The sequence below is a fragment of the Dromiciops gliroides genome, chromosome 2 (genome assembly GCF_019393635.1).
Source record: "Dromiciops gliroides isolate mDroGli1 chromosome 2, mDroGli1.pri, whole genome shotgun sequence".
NCBI classification, from domain to species: domain Eukaryota; kingdom Metazoa; phylum Chordata; class Mammalia; order Microbiotheria; family Microbiotheriidae; genus Dromiciops; species Dromiciops gliroides.
This window is the reverse complement of record NC_057862.1, coordinates 273755612-273769611: the sequence shown is the minus strand read 5'-3', so window position 1 is coordinate 273769611 and position 14000 is coordinate 273755612. Positions and strand designations below refer to the sequence as shown.

Here is a 14000-nt window from a genome sequence, read left to right as displayed (position 1 = left end):
GATTTTAATTATTTTTCTACTTTAAGGACTTTCTGTTTTAAAAAAATATTTTCTTTTCTTAGTTGATAGGAAGTAGTTGGTTTTTTGTTTTTTTGTTTTTGTTTTTTTAGTGAGGCAATTAGGGTTAAGTGACTTGCCATGGTTCATACAGCCAGTAAGTGTTAAATGTCTGAGGCCGGATTTGAACTCAGGTACTCCCCGAATCCAGGGCCAGTGCTCTATCCACTGCACCATCTAGCTGCCCAACAGTAGCTGTTTTTTAAATGTAAGAGGTGCTGATTATTTTCCAAACTATTATATATTTTAAAATAATTAGTCATTTTCCCTTCAAAAATTTAATCAAAATTGTTTTTTAAATTATATAAGTGAATAACTAAAGAAAGTCTTATTTCAGAAAGGAGTTACCTCTTTTTGTTACAGAGCTGTGGTTCTGTTTTTAAATAAAATTACCAAGACTACCACTAATTGACTTCTTATTTTTGCTAATTCATTTCACTCCTCTGGTCTAGAAGCCTCAATGGCTGTAGGGAAAACTACATTACAGATAGATCTCTCTAGAGCCTGAAGCCATTTACAATCTAGCTTTGACCTATCTTTCCAAACTGATTTCACATTGCTCCTCCTTACATACTTTATGTTCAAGCCAAACTGGCTACTTTATCTTTCTTTAGATGACACTGCTTTGTGTTACCACCTTTGTTCTTTTGTACAAGCTGTCTCAGTGCCTGGAATGGTCTGTCTCCTCACTTCTGCCTCCTGATATACTATCTCCCATCAAGGCTTAGCTCAAGTACTACATCCAACAAGAAATCTTTGCTGGTTTCCCCTGCCCCTTAATGATTTCACCCAAAAAATTATTTTGAATTTATTTTGTATATATTTTGTATTTATTTATCTGTGTACACATTGCCTTCCCTTCTCTTTCAAGGTAAGCACCTTGAGGGCAGAAAATTTTTCAGTAATGTCCATAATCATAGGACCTTGCACAATGCTTTGAATATTGTAAGACCTTAATGTAGTCTTGTTAAATTGAATTAAATGTCATTTACATAATTTTGTTCTAAGCCAGGAAAAGTATTAGTGGTTTTGATTACAACTTCATTTAAGACTAGTGTCAGTAATATTATACGTGTTAGAAATTACAGCTTTGGGGGCAGCTAGGTGGTAAGGTGGATAAAGCACCAGCCCTGGATTCAGGAGGACCTGAGTTAAAATCTGGCCTCAGACATTTGACACTTACTAGCTGTGTGACCCTGGGCAAATCTCTTAACCCTCATTGCCCCACAAAAAACCCAAAACAGAAATTACAGCTTTGTAAATAACCAAGTTTAATACCATGCCCTGATGCATACTACCTCTCTTAGCCTTAAGTTCATGAAGAAAGAGAAAGAAGCATTTTTTCTTTTTTTTTTTCCAGGGCAATGAGGGTTAAGTGACTTGTCCAGGGTCACACAGCCAGTAAGTGTCAAGTGTATCCACTGCGCCACCTAGCTGCTCCCCAGAAGCAAGTTTTTTTTTTCAGAAGCAATTTTTAAAACCAATTTTAGACAATCTTTTGTTTGTTTTGTTTTGGACCTGTGATTTAATTGGTCTAGAGAACTCTAGGTGAGGGAACTTTCTCTGCCATGCAAACCCACTAGTGTTCTTTCATTTGAATCCTAGAAGATTGCCTGAGGCCTTTGAGAGGTTAAGTGATTTGTCTAGGGTCATATTGTCAGCAGAAGACTGAAGACAAAATTTGAACTCTGGTCTTTCTGACTCCTGAATCTCCAAATGCTAAAGTACCTTTCAAGGATGTTTTAATTGTTGAGAATTATAATCTAACTTCTAATCCTCTTTCTCTTTCATAATAGTCGGGAAAAATTATGGATCTGTATGGAATATTGTGGTGGTGGATCACTTCAAGACATTTACCATGGTACTGTATACTTTTTTTATACTTTTAAACTTAAACAAAAGAAAAAAAATTCTAAGTATAATTTTTATCCATCTGCCTTTAGGAACAGGAGAATTGCTTTCTAACAAATCTATTTATATGCAAAATAAAATTTAACAAGTCAAAATGAGAAACTTGTGAAATAAAATTTAAATTTACTATTTGATATTGACTGGCCTCTGAGCTACTATTTTTGAACAGTGTCAATATATATTGTCAAGATTTTCAAAATGTGCCTCTATTTTTAATTTGAACAAGGAATAGCTTTTTGATAATTATCACCAAAATAAAAATTAACTTTTTTTATTCATTTAAACAGAAAAAAACTTAATATAGCAAAGCTTTCTTTATCCATTTGTCAACTTAGGTGACCATTCTGATTAACGGTTGGTTAACCCATTTATGAAATATATTGTGATTAGTGTTTTGGAAAGGTACAAAGTACTAGATGAGTTCTAAAGAATTCCAATAAGTGGACTATCCACTATTGTACGTACTAACATGCTTTCTCCTCAAAGCTAAAAAGAACCAGTTTAGAAAGAAAGCTTGCTAATATTTCACTTAGGAAAACACTTCAGAAGTCCATGGGAAATGACAAGTATAAGAATATGAAATTTTATTAAATATAAGAAGTTGGTTTATTTTTTGTTGATTGTCTAGATTTAAGAAAGTAATAAAGAAAATATTAATGATCTAGATTAAACTAAAAAGGGTGTCATGTGTGCATATTTTGGGGCAAGATAGTTGTTACGCATTTACTAGGACATCAGTGAGATTTATGCAGTGATTAAAGGTCACGAAACCATGCTGATGGGATGAAATCCATTAAAATTGACTGTCGGGCAGCTAGGTGGTGCAGTGGATAAAGCGTGGGCCCTGGATTCAGGAGGACCTGAGTTCAAATCCGGCCTTGGACACTTTACACTTACTAGCTGTGTGACCCTGGGCAAATCACTTAACCCTCATTGCCCCCCTCCCCCCCCAATTGACTATATCTTTAAAAAAAAAAAAAAGATACATAAGAAGCCAGTGTTGGCTTTTCACTTAAAGAATCATAAATTCTTCACACCTTGTCTTTGGTGGCTGTTTTTAACACATTTAAAGTACTTATGAGAGACTTCTAGAAGCTCTTTTCTTTTTCCAAGGCAACTTTGAGGTACAAGGGCTGCTGTGCCTTCTTATCATTCGCACCATTCATTCTATATCTCTTCTCACATTTTCCCCATATTCTTGTGGTTATCTGAACTTTTCAGGAAATACCTCATCCAATACCTTCTCCAAAACTGCTCGTTGCTACTCTTAAATCACCCTGTCCACCAGTTCAGGAAGAGCAGCAGGTGTAACCATTGTTTCTCATCGACATTTTCAGACCCTCCCTTCTGCTGTCATTACTCAGTTGCCTCCCATCCTTTGAAGTTTACTCTGTCTGGGTCATTGTTGTTGCCATCTCTTAACTCTCCAGGTAGATCTCTTCCTCTTTTATCAAGCACTTCAGTAACTGACTGACAATCTTACTCCTTGAGATTGAGGATCTCTTTACTGTCTCTTCAGATTATCCTGGCATCCTAGTTCACCAAGCTTACTTCATACGATCTCTGCCTTCCACAAGGGATGACTTAGATCTCACAATTAACCCAAACTATTCATTCACCATGGTTATGGATTTTGAAATTCATCTCTTTAATCATTATCTCATTTCCTACCATCTCCTATCTCCATTCTTCCCCAGACTAAATAACCTCTAGCCTTTTCAGCTTTCCCTTTTTTCTTGTCCGGCACCTTGTTTTGGCTTCACTTTCCTCCCTTAGCGTCATTATTGTTTGGGTAACCAGTTCAACTGCTCATTGCCATTTCCACTTGGACTCTCTTGCTCCCCTTGTCCTTCTGCCTTTCACATATGGCTAGTCCTCAACCCTGGGTAATCCGTACTATCTGTCTTTTCTATTTCTTGACATTTTTTTTCAAGGCAATGAGGGTTAAGTGACTTACCCAGGGTCACACAGCCAGTAAGTGTCAAGTGTCTGAGGCCGCATTTGAACTCAGGTCCTCCTGAATCCAGGGCCCATGCTTTATCCACTGAGCCACCTAGCTGCCCCTGTCTTTTCTATTTCACTACTGAACAGCGAGATACCTCTAAAGCAACTCATTACAATTGTGCTTAATGGGTCCACTAAAAAATTCATCAAATTAAGGTCAAATGAGCTGTAATGTTTACATATCAATCCTTTTATTTTTCTCAGTGTGACTCTCTTGTTTCCTGCAGTAGACATCCCAGACTTTCTCTTCTCTTTTAAAGCCTTCAACTCCATCTTTTTCCACTGATGATTTTGACTTTACTGAGGAAATTGAGAGCTTCTATTAGGAACTTATTTCTTTTCCTTTATTTACTTTTTATGTCTTCACCCATAGGGCCTCTCCTCTGTTCCAGTCTCAGAAGATGAGATGACCCTTTTACATGCCAAAGCTAAGCCTTTTCTTGTGCCCTACTTCCCGTCTATTTCAGGAGGTTCTAGTCCATCAGTCCTTTATCTCATTTTTATTATCTCCCTGTCTGATGTCTGCCTATAAACTCATGTCTTATGCCCAGCCCTATCTTCAAAAAAACCTTCCCTTAATGTTCTCTCACATTATGGTCCTACACCTGTCTTCCCTTTGGCTACAGAACCCTTAACAAACATCACTCGTGTTTTCTGTGTCAGACACTGGGTACCAAGACTCAAACAAAATAGTTCTTTTCCTTGAGGAGCTTAACAGTCTGCTTGACATTCACATGTATACAGATTCACAGATATGAAATATATTTAACATAATTGCAAGAAGAAGATAATACTGATAATTAGGGGAATCAGTAAAGGCCTTTTGTAGGAAGTGGCACTCACTGTGTACTTTTTTTTTTTTTTAGTGAGGCAGTTGGGGTTAAGTGACTTGCTCAGGGTCACACAGCTAGTAGTATTAAGTGTCTGAGGCCAGATTTGAACTCAGGTACTCCTGACTCCAGGGCCAGTGCTCTATCTACTGCACCATCTAGCTGCCCCTCACTGTGTACTTTAAAGGAAGGAAGCTTGAGATTCTGTGATGTGAGGAGGGAGGGCTCTCAAGACATAGAATGAAAAGAGAACGCCTGGCAGGAAAGTGTGACTGGAATAACAAGTTTATAAGCGGAAGTATATGAAATAAGACTAGATAGGAAGGTAGGAGCTAGACCAGGGACAGACAGGCTTATCCTAAAGGCACTAGGGAGCCACTGAAAATTTTTTGAGTAGGGAGTGCTATGCTTAGATCTGTGGTTTAGGAACATGGATTTGGTAGCATGTGAAGGGATATATTGGAAAGGAAAGAAACCAGAAGCAGTGAGACCAATTAAGAGGCTTTTGAAATTGTAGTGACAAGAGGTGATAAGGGCCTGAATGAGAGTATAGAAGCTGTGTGAAAGGAGCATGAGAGACAGCTACAAGAGATTTGGAGTTCATGTCAAGTCTTGGTAATTGAGTAGATAAAAGGGGGTTTGGAGAGAGGCGACAGTCAACAGTAGAAGAGTAGTGCTTTTAATAGAAATAGGGAGGCTTATAGGAGGGATGTTTTTTGAAGGGAACACAAAGATTTCCATTTTGAACATGATGCATTTGAGATACCCACAATACATACAGTGCCAATGTCCAATAGGCATTTGGCAATATAGTACTGGGATTCTGGGAAGAATGAGGACTTAGCTAGATCCAGCAGGCTTTTCTATTATGAGATTATTGGAAACCTTAGATATACAGAGGTTTCAGTGGAGTGGTGGGATTGGAAGCTGGATTTCCAGGGCATGAGACTTTGATAGGAGGGGAAGTAGAGATGATGATTATAGATCACTTTTTTCTAGGATTTTGGTTTTTAAAGGGAGAAGAGATACCAAATGATGAGGTATTTTATAGAGCTGAGTGGAGGTTTTCTAAGGATTGGGGAAACCAGAGCATGTTCATAGGCAGGGGATGGAAGGATCCATTGGATAAGGAAAAATTGAAGATGAGAAAGGGAATAATTGAGGAAGCCAGCTTTCGGAGGAAACAAGGGAATGGGATGAAGAGTACAGAGTGTGACTGAATTATATATAGAGGAGAGAAAGTGGAGGAGTCAGCTCAGAGACTGAAACAAAGGAGAAGAGACTGGGGCATGATGAAGTGAGGTTTTGAGATTTGTAGTTGAGGAAAAAGAGGGATCTTTCTACAGATGTTTGCTATTCCTTCTGAGGAGTCAAGGAGGAGGTGGTGTGTGGTATAGGAGAGTTGAGGAAGGAGGAAAAAGTTTAGCACACCTGTTGTGGAGGAGTGATAGTGAGAAAAAAAAATAAAATTATGTAGCAGTGAGGGCCCAGTTAAGATTAGATAACATAAATTTGTAATGAACCCACTTGATGAGTGTTTATGGCTTACTTTCTCCATGAGTGTTCAGCAGCTTCTGAGTAGAAATAGAGAAAAATGGACAAGGAGTAACCAAGGTCAGGAGCTTGGTAAGGTGAGATGTGATCCAACAAGGGAGCAAAAAAATATAAGGGTAACTGACAATGTATGGTTAGCCAGATAATTATAGAGTCTGTCAAGCGAAAGAATTGTAGGGGCAGCTAGGTGGTGCAATGGATAGAGCACCGGCCCTGGATTCAGGAGCACCTGAGTTCAAATCTGGCCTCAGACACTTAACACTTACTAACTGTGTGACCCTGGGCAAGTCACTTAACCCCAATTGCCTCACCAAAAAAAAGAATTGTAGAGATCTTTGAAGGAAAAGAAGAAACACCAAAACATAAGTGATGAACTAGGAGAACAGGAAGAGAAAGAAATTCATTCGTAGTGATAACAAAGAGATATATTGAAAACAAAGAATTGGCTTAGGACAGATAAAGCAGAATGAGAAATGGAAGGATATTGGGTTGTGATTTGAGAGAATAATTTCAGAGTGCTGGATCATGTAGATAGAACAGTTTTGGGTGATCAGTGTTATGACCATGAGAATAAGTAGACTAAAGATGGACTATTGGGAGTTTGGGAGGTTGATAAATTTAAGAGGCCAGGGTATTCTGGGGACATTGATATATAAGTGGTGCTCCCGGTGTGAGGATAGGGGTAAGTTTGTCAATAAAGACTTAGTCAGATAATGAATTTTCTGTTAAAGGAGAGAGAACGACCTGAAAGTTAATAAATGAGCAACTAGGAGTTATACTGCCTCATAAATATGAATGAGTAACCCTCAAAGGAAAAGAGGTTATTGAGTGATTGTGGAAAAGAGCCAGTCTGGAAGTATCAGTTTTATTATCTTAGTCATCCTTGACCTTCTCTCTGCACTCTTATGACACATCTCCCCCTACCCCCATCCACAGTCTAATGCTCAGCTCTGGAAATGCTACCTCCTAGACATCCTCTTCTTTCCAGGAAGACAGCCATTGTCTAAGTCCTTATCTCCTTGCCTGGACCAATATGATATATCTTTAAATATTTTTATCTCCTTTAATATTCTTTTTCATTAGGACCTTAAATCTCAATAAACACTTCAATATATAAACAACAAAGGGACTTATATATGAAACTGTGAACTTACTGCAGTTTGGTTGTCCCAATACATACAACTTTTTTTATAATTAAAAGTTAATGTGGCTAGTCCCAGCATTGTCCTGCTTGTCCATAACTTCTTCTAAACTTACTTCTTATATTTGTTTTTTAATGATTAATTGAAGCTCTTTTATTTTCTTCCTTTTTTCAGTATTGCTAACACCTCACTCCATCCATCAGCTCTTCCCATTTCCTGCAAATAAAAATATAATCACAGAAAATAAATCCACATTTTGCCTGTATCTGAAATTGTAAGTCTGATACTCACCTCTAGTTCGTCATCTTTCTGCCAAGAGGCAAGAAGTGTGATTCATCATCAATTGTCTGGAGTTGAATTGGCCATTGCATTGATCATAGATCTTAAGTTTTATATAAATTTTCTCCTGGTTCTACTCAGTATACTGTACATAATTCTATTTATGATTTTCCCATTTTTCTGAATCTATCCCTTTCATCATTATTTATAGTGTGAAAATATTCTATTATATTCATATAATATTAGTTCAATCATTTCCCCACCTATTTTGTTTCCATTTCTTTCTTATGCTAAAAAATGCTACTATAGATATTTTTGTACATAAGAATCCTTTTCCCTCTATCTTTAATCTTTTTGGGGTATAGGTTTAGTAGTAGTACTCATGGAGTTGGTTTTTTTTAAGTACACATAGGGGGCAGCTAGGTGGCACAGTGGATAGAGCACCAGCCCTGGAGTCAGGAGGACCTGAGTTCAAATCTGGCCTCAGACACTTGACACTTACTAGCAGTGTGACCTTGGACAAGTCACTTAACCCAAATTGCCTCACGCTCCCCCCAAAAAAAGCATTCAAGCAATTTAACATAAGCTATACATGTGCAATCGTGCAAAATATATCAGACCAAAAAAAAACCTTTAGAGATAGGAACTAAGAACTTTTCAATTTTATGTAATCAAAATTATTCATTTTATCTTTGTTAATCCTTGCCATCTCTTTTTTGATTAAAAGCTCTTCTCCTATCCATAATTGTGAAAGTTACTTTCTTCTCTACTCCAAATTTAATTTCTGCCAAACTGCTTTCTAGCTTTCCCAGTAGTTGTCATTTAGTCTTTACCTGAGTAATTGAAGTCCTTAGCTTTATACAGTATTGGGACACTATATTTGATTGCTCTGAGTTTTTGTACTTGATCTTATCCCACTAATCTTTTCTATTTATTAGCTACTACCAAATAGTTTTGGTGATTATTGTTTTGTAAGATAGTTTGAGATCTGGTATGACTGGGCCTCTTTTCTTCCCATTTTTTCCCTTCAATATTTTCTTAAGATGATCAACTTTTTGTTACTCCAGACCAGTGTTGTTATTATTTTTTAAATCTCTAAAGTTAATGACCGTTTTTGGTATTACACTGAATATGATTAATTTGAGTAGTATTATCATTTTGGGGGGCAATTACATGGCGCAGTAGATAGTGTGCTGACCCTGGAGTCAGGAAGATCTGTCTTCTTGAGTTCAAATATGGCCTCAGTTTCTAGCTGTGTGGCCTTGGGCAAGTCACTTAACCCTTTTTGCCTTAGTTTCCTCATCTGTAAAATGAGCTGGAGAAGGGAATGGCAAACCACTCCTGTATCTTTACCAAGAAAATTCCTAAATGGAGTCCTGAAGAGTCAGACACATCTAAACAACAACAAAAAGAACACAGTCATATTTATTACATTGCATAGTCCATATAATGAGCAATTAATCTCTCTCCAAATAGGTATCTCATTTCTTTAAAATGTCATATTTATTATATTAGTATGGCCATACCTTGTATGATTAATCTCTCTCCAATTAGTCAGGTATGTCATTATTTCTTTAAAAACTGTTTTGTAGTACATTAATGTAATTTTTTTCTATTTATCTCTTGCTGATTTTGTGAGTTTAGTTTATATTCCACTGTGTTGCTGAAGTTAGTTATTTCAACTAAATTTATTTGGATATCCTAGATTCTTTAAGTAAACCATAATATGTCTTCTTTTTAAAAAATAAATGCTTATGTTCCCTCATTTTTTTTTTGTCATGTTCTTATATCTGACATCTCTAGAACTATATCAAATAAGAGTGATGATACATTTTCCTTACTTTACTTTCTAATATTGTTGGAAAGATCTCTGGCTTTTCTTCAATCAAGATAATGCTAGCTTTTGGTTTGAGAAGTAATGTCTGTCATTCTAAGGAAGATCCTTTTCCCCCCCCTGTGCTTTTTAGTGTTTTTAATTTTTCCTATAGACTGCTTTATTTTATCATGGACATTTCACAGGTCTGTGATACAGAGTGAAGACCAGTTAGGAGTCTCAGATAAGGTCTATTTGGAACACAAATCTTTTATTGTATACATTGTGGGGAGCCAGAAAAACGAATTCTTTCTTCAAGTAAAGGAGGTATAGGTTGTTTTTATAGGAAAATGGTCACAGAATGCTTAATAGAAAACTGCTTTTGTTTGAAAATAGTTATGCAGAAGTAATTGCCAACTAGATAAGAACACAGCTGTGGAGACTTCCTGGAATGTTTATGGTCTGGGTGTCCTGATTAGCTTCAGCTGTGCAGTCAAGGGCAAGGCAGTTTTTAACTATCGGTCTGTATCTCAAGCATCTTGGCATGTTTTCTCATATTCTTTACTATAAAAAACAGGATGGAAAGAAAAAAGAGGAATATGAACAACACATGAAACCTATAATCAAAGTAGTCTGTTCCTCGGGGGCAGCTAGATGGCACAGTGGTTAAAGCACCGGCCCTGAATTCAGGAGTACCTGAGTTCAAATCCGGCCTCAGACACTTGACACTTACTAGCTGTGTGACCCTGGGCAAGTCACTTAACCCCCATTGCCTGCAAAAAAAAAAAAAAAAAAAAAGTAGTCTGTTCCTACTTTTCTTCCTCTCTCTGCATCAAGTCCAGACCCTGATCTCCTTACACCATCTCTCTTTATTCATCTTTTATGATTAACCTTTCCAAAGTGGAAGTTTGTATTTCTTTTCACTATTCCTTTTCCACCTCTACTTTTCCTCTTATAATTCCTTGTTCTCTTTCCCTGACTCAGCCTTTAATCCTTTTGAATTTAGTGAATCTCTGTATATATTTGTGTGTGTATGTGTATTCAGCCCTCTTTTCTGATAGGGGAAAGGTCATGAGATGCCTACTTCATCCAACCTTTCTTCCATGTTTGTATATTGTAAGGGGCTAAAATTCTGGCTATACTGTCTAAAATATCTAATGAGGGGTCGCCAATAAATTATAAGCTTTAGCAAGAGTTAGACTTTTAAGCATTTATTAAGGAGAATAAGAATTTGGTAAAGAGAGAGGCCTGATTCATCTGTCTATTAAAGGGAGAGAGCATTCCTACCTCCGCTCTCCGCCAGAGTCCCCAGGAAAGAGCCCCAGTCAGAGCGACAGGCTCCCCCTTCTTCCCTTCACAAGCAAACGTCACTTCCTGACGCCAAAGAAAAGACGCATTGGTCTTGCCCTCAGAGACCTTCACCTCATGGCAGAGCTTTTCTACAGTAAGTCTCCAGCAAGTGGCTTCATTCTAATCGTTACAGTCCCCGCTTTGTTTCTTCAAGAAACGGGGCATTTCCTTGATGAAACAGTCAAAAATAACAGAATATAATAACCTATGCTAACTAACAATATGTTAATAACAATATAGAAAAGGGAGAGAGGAAAGTTTTGTCCAGAGGAAAGTTTTGTCCTCGTGAACTGGGGCTTTGATATTGGTCTTGCAAAGGGAGAGCCTCTGCAGAGAGTACATGTAACAGATGGTGTATATTATAACAGAAAGAGAAAAGAAAAACAACAACAACAACAACAAAACAAAACTGTTCATTTAAAGTCTCTGAAAGTCTTTTCTCAGATGTCCTCTAGTCGTGGAATGGGAGTCTTTTCAGGGGTTGATGTGTGGATGCTGGTAATCAGCCAGGAAAATTTCCTACAAAATTGAGCTTAACACAACTTTAAAATAGCTTTGTCAATAATCAAATCAAACAATGAAAGTTCTCAAAAACATGTCTAAGGGAATTTAGAATCTTAGTTGTTACACATGAAACATATAATTTAAAAAATTGAAACATTCTGTAAAACTTAATATCACTATAGTCCCCCCTTATGGAGGGTAAATTGAGAAGACAATTGCTGTGATATTAATTTTTAAAAAGAATTTTTATCTTTGTTTCATCACTTTTTGCATTACCTGCCTAATTATCCTCATGCCATTATGAGAAATTTAAAAATCTAATATAATTGGTAACAGATGTCAAGGCCAAATTCAACACCATACTTATCATGACACCTGAGATAATTATGGGGGTTACCATAAAAGAACAGAGAAATGATGGGATATGAGCATTCCCACACTTGAGCAATAGCTCAAGCGCTTAAAATAGGTGGATGGAATATATGTCCATGCCACCGAACATATTGGAGGAAACTGAGTCAGACTTAATCAGATGCATGGGATTGAGATGTCCATGGCATCAGGTATATGGGGGGGCATAGAAGCCAGGTGTAGAAGTGAGATGGGTGGGATCAAAACTTCCAGCCACCTGTACAATCTTGTGGGGAAAAAGAAAACAAAAATTAAACCGAGAGAATCCAGCCTCAACATTTGACAAAAGCTTTTCCCTCCGCCATACCTTGACTTCATGCATGTCTCCCCTTATGTGACAGTTCAATGTCTGCTCTTGCATGTATTCCTCTTGTGATTGGATGGCATCTTGGCCAACTGGCATCTGATAACTCAGAATAAAGGCAATTAATGTCTTAAATGATAAATTCCCATAATCCAAGTCTCATGTGGATTTAAAGATTGAGGATAATAAATGATCACAAAAAATGTGAATGTACCTTGACTCAGAATATAATATACAATTATGCAACAATTTCAAATAATACCCCCCCGTTGTTTTTTTTTTTTACTAAGTATACAATTACTTTTGTGGAAAATCAGAACATATTTAAATACAAGTTAAAGTGCAACACAATCTCAAAGAAAACTTTTTTATTTTTGAAAAAAGAAAACTTTTACAAATGTTCCCCTCTTTTTTTTTTTTTTGGAATATGCTTATCAAAAATAATACTTCTAGAATCAATTTACACTTTCCATGGCAACCAATTTGCCAGGGAAATGCTTTAAAGAGTTTGATCAAATAATCAGTTGAGAAAAAATAACAAAAACAACTCAGAATATGGGAGCACAGTACTCCCAGAATTAACATTGTATTATGAAATCAAAACCATCTTGCAATGTTTCAAAATTAGATAGATGAATGAATAGACAATGAAATTCAAACTAGGGAAATCTAAATGAATATGAACTTAATATTAATGAGTATCGTAAAATATTAACTTGATCACATGACTATAAAAAGCTTTTACAAATATTCTCTTTTAAAAAAAAAACTAAATATAAAACACAATCTCAAAAGCATGAAAATCTCTATGAAAATAGACCCATACCATTAATGTCAAAACGTAGATGTAATAGCATAGAAATCCTATGTAACCTCTGAACTGATACTATTACTCTGAGTGAATTTAGAACACTTTTGATTCCGGTATCTAAAATCCCCAATACTCATATCAATACCTTGCTGCTTTTTCTGTAAAATATGTACCCTTCTGTGGCAAATGAAGTGGAGTCTTGAACTATGATGATGATTGTCATTTTTATTCAGCTTAAGTTTTTCTTCTTTAACCCCTCTATATTGTCTGTCAGTCCTTTCATAATACAAATGTTTTAGAAGGTTACTAATTAAAGACAAAAACAGAGTAGCAAAATTATGAACAAAACGAGCATATCTGGAATTTAAAGGGTTTTCTAAGGTTGAGTCAGAATCACAGTTCAGCTGGGGTAGGGCTGAAAATGCAGGTAGAGAAAGCTGCGCATGTGCAAGATCAGGACCTGAGAAAGGTGGATTAGATCTCATGACCTCCCAGGCAGGAGGATCAAAGAGAGGAGGGGGAGGAGGTGGGGTCCCTAGAGAAGGGGAAGGGACCACCTCTCCCACATGGTGCACAGCCCTGGAATCAAACTCAGGCCTGGGTTCCCCTTCCCCCAGGGGATTAAAGGCTTCTAGAGAAGCCTCCAGGCATGCAAAATTAGAGCAACAATTAGTGTTAGAATTTGGAAAAGCTGCAGAATTCAGAGGTTTCTCTAAAAAAGCATGGTTGGGATAGGGGGAGATATTTATATTCCCTTATGTGAGCACCTTGCTGGCTCTTCTAACAAAAATAAAAATAGAAAATAGAAAATCCACAAAAACAAAGCATTAACATGATCTTATCCCCCATTTGTCTGGTTAACGGGGAGTTGAACAAGCCCATTTGAAAATTTAAAGGCAAAACAGCCAGTTACTTGGCAGTACTTTCCAATTTAAAGGGACAGGGTAGGGGAAATTCCTTACCCACCCAGAAGATCAGAAGATAGAGGTTTCAGCTTTCCTCTTCATGGTCACCATCTGTAAGGGGCTAA

At 37.0% G+C, this 14000-nt stretch overlaps 1 protein-coding gene across 3 annotated transcripts in view; it reads left to right on the top strand.

The window, feature by feature from the left end:
* MAP4K5 (mitogen-activated protein kinase kinase kinase kinase 5) overlaps positions 1-14000 on the top strand; it is a 199401-nt gene that overhangs the window by 87043 nt on the left and 98358 nt on the right. For all 3 annotated transcript variants that reach the window (XM_043985685.1, XM_043985683.1, XM_043985684.1), the window contains one exon: positions 1854-1918. In XM_043985685.1, coding sequence (XP_043841620.1) covers positions 1854-1918 — 65 coding nt within the window. The remainder of the gene's footprint in view (positions 1-1853; positions 1919-14000) is intronic.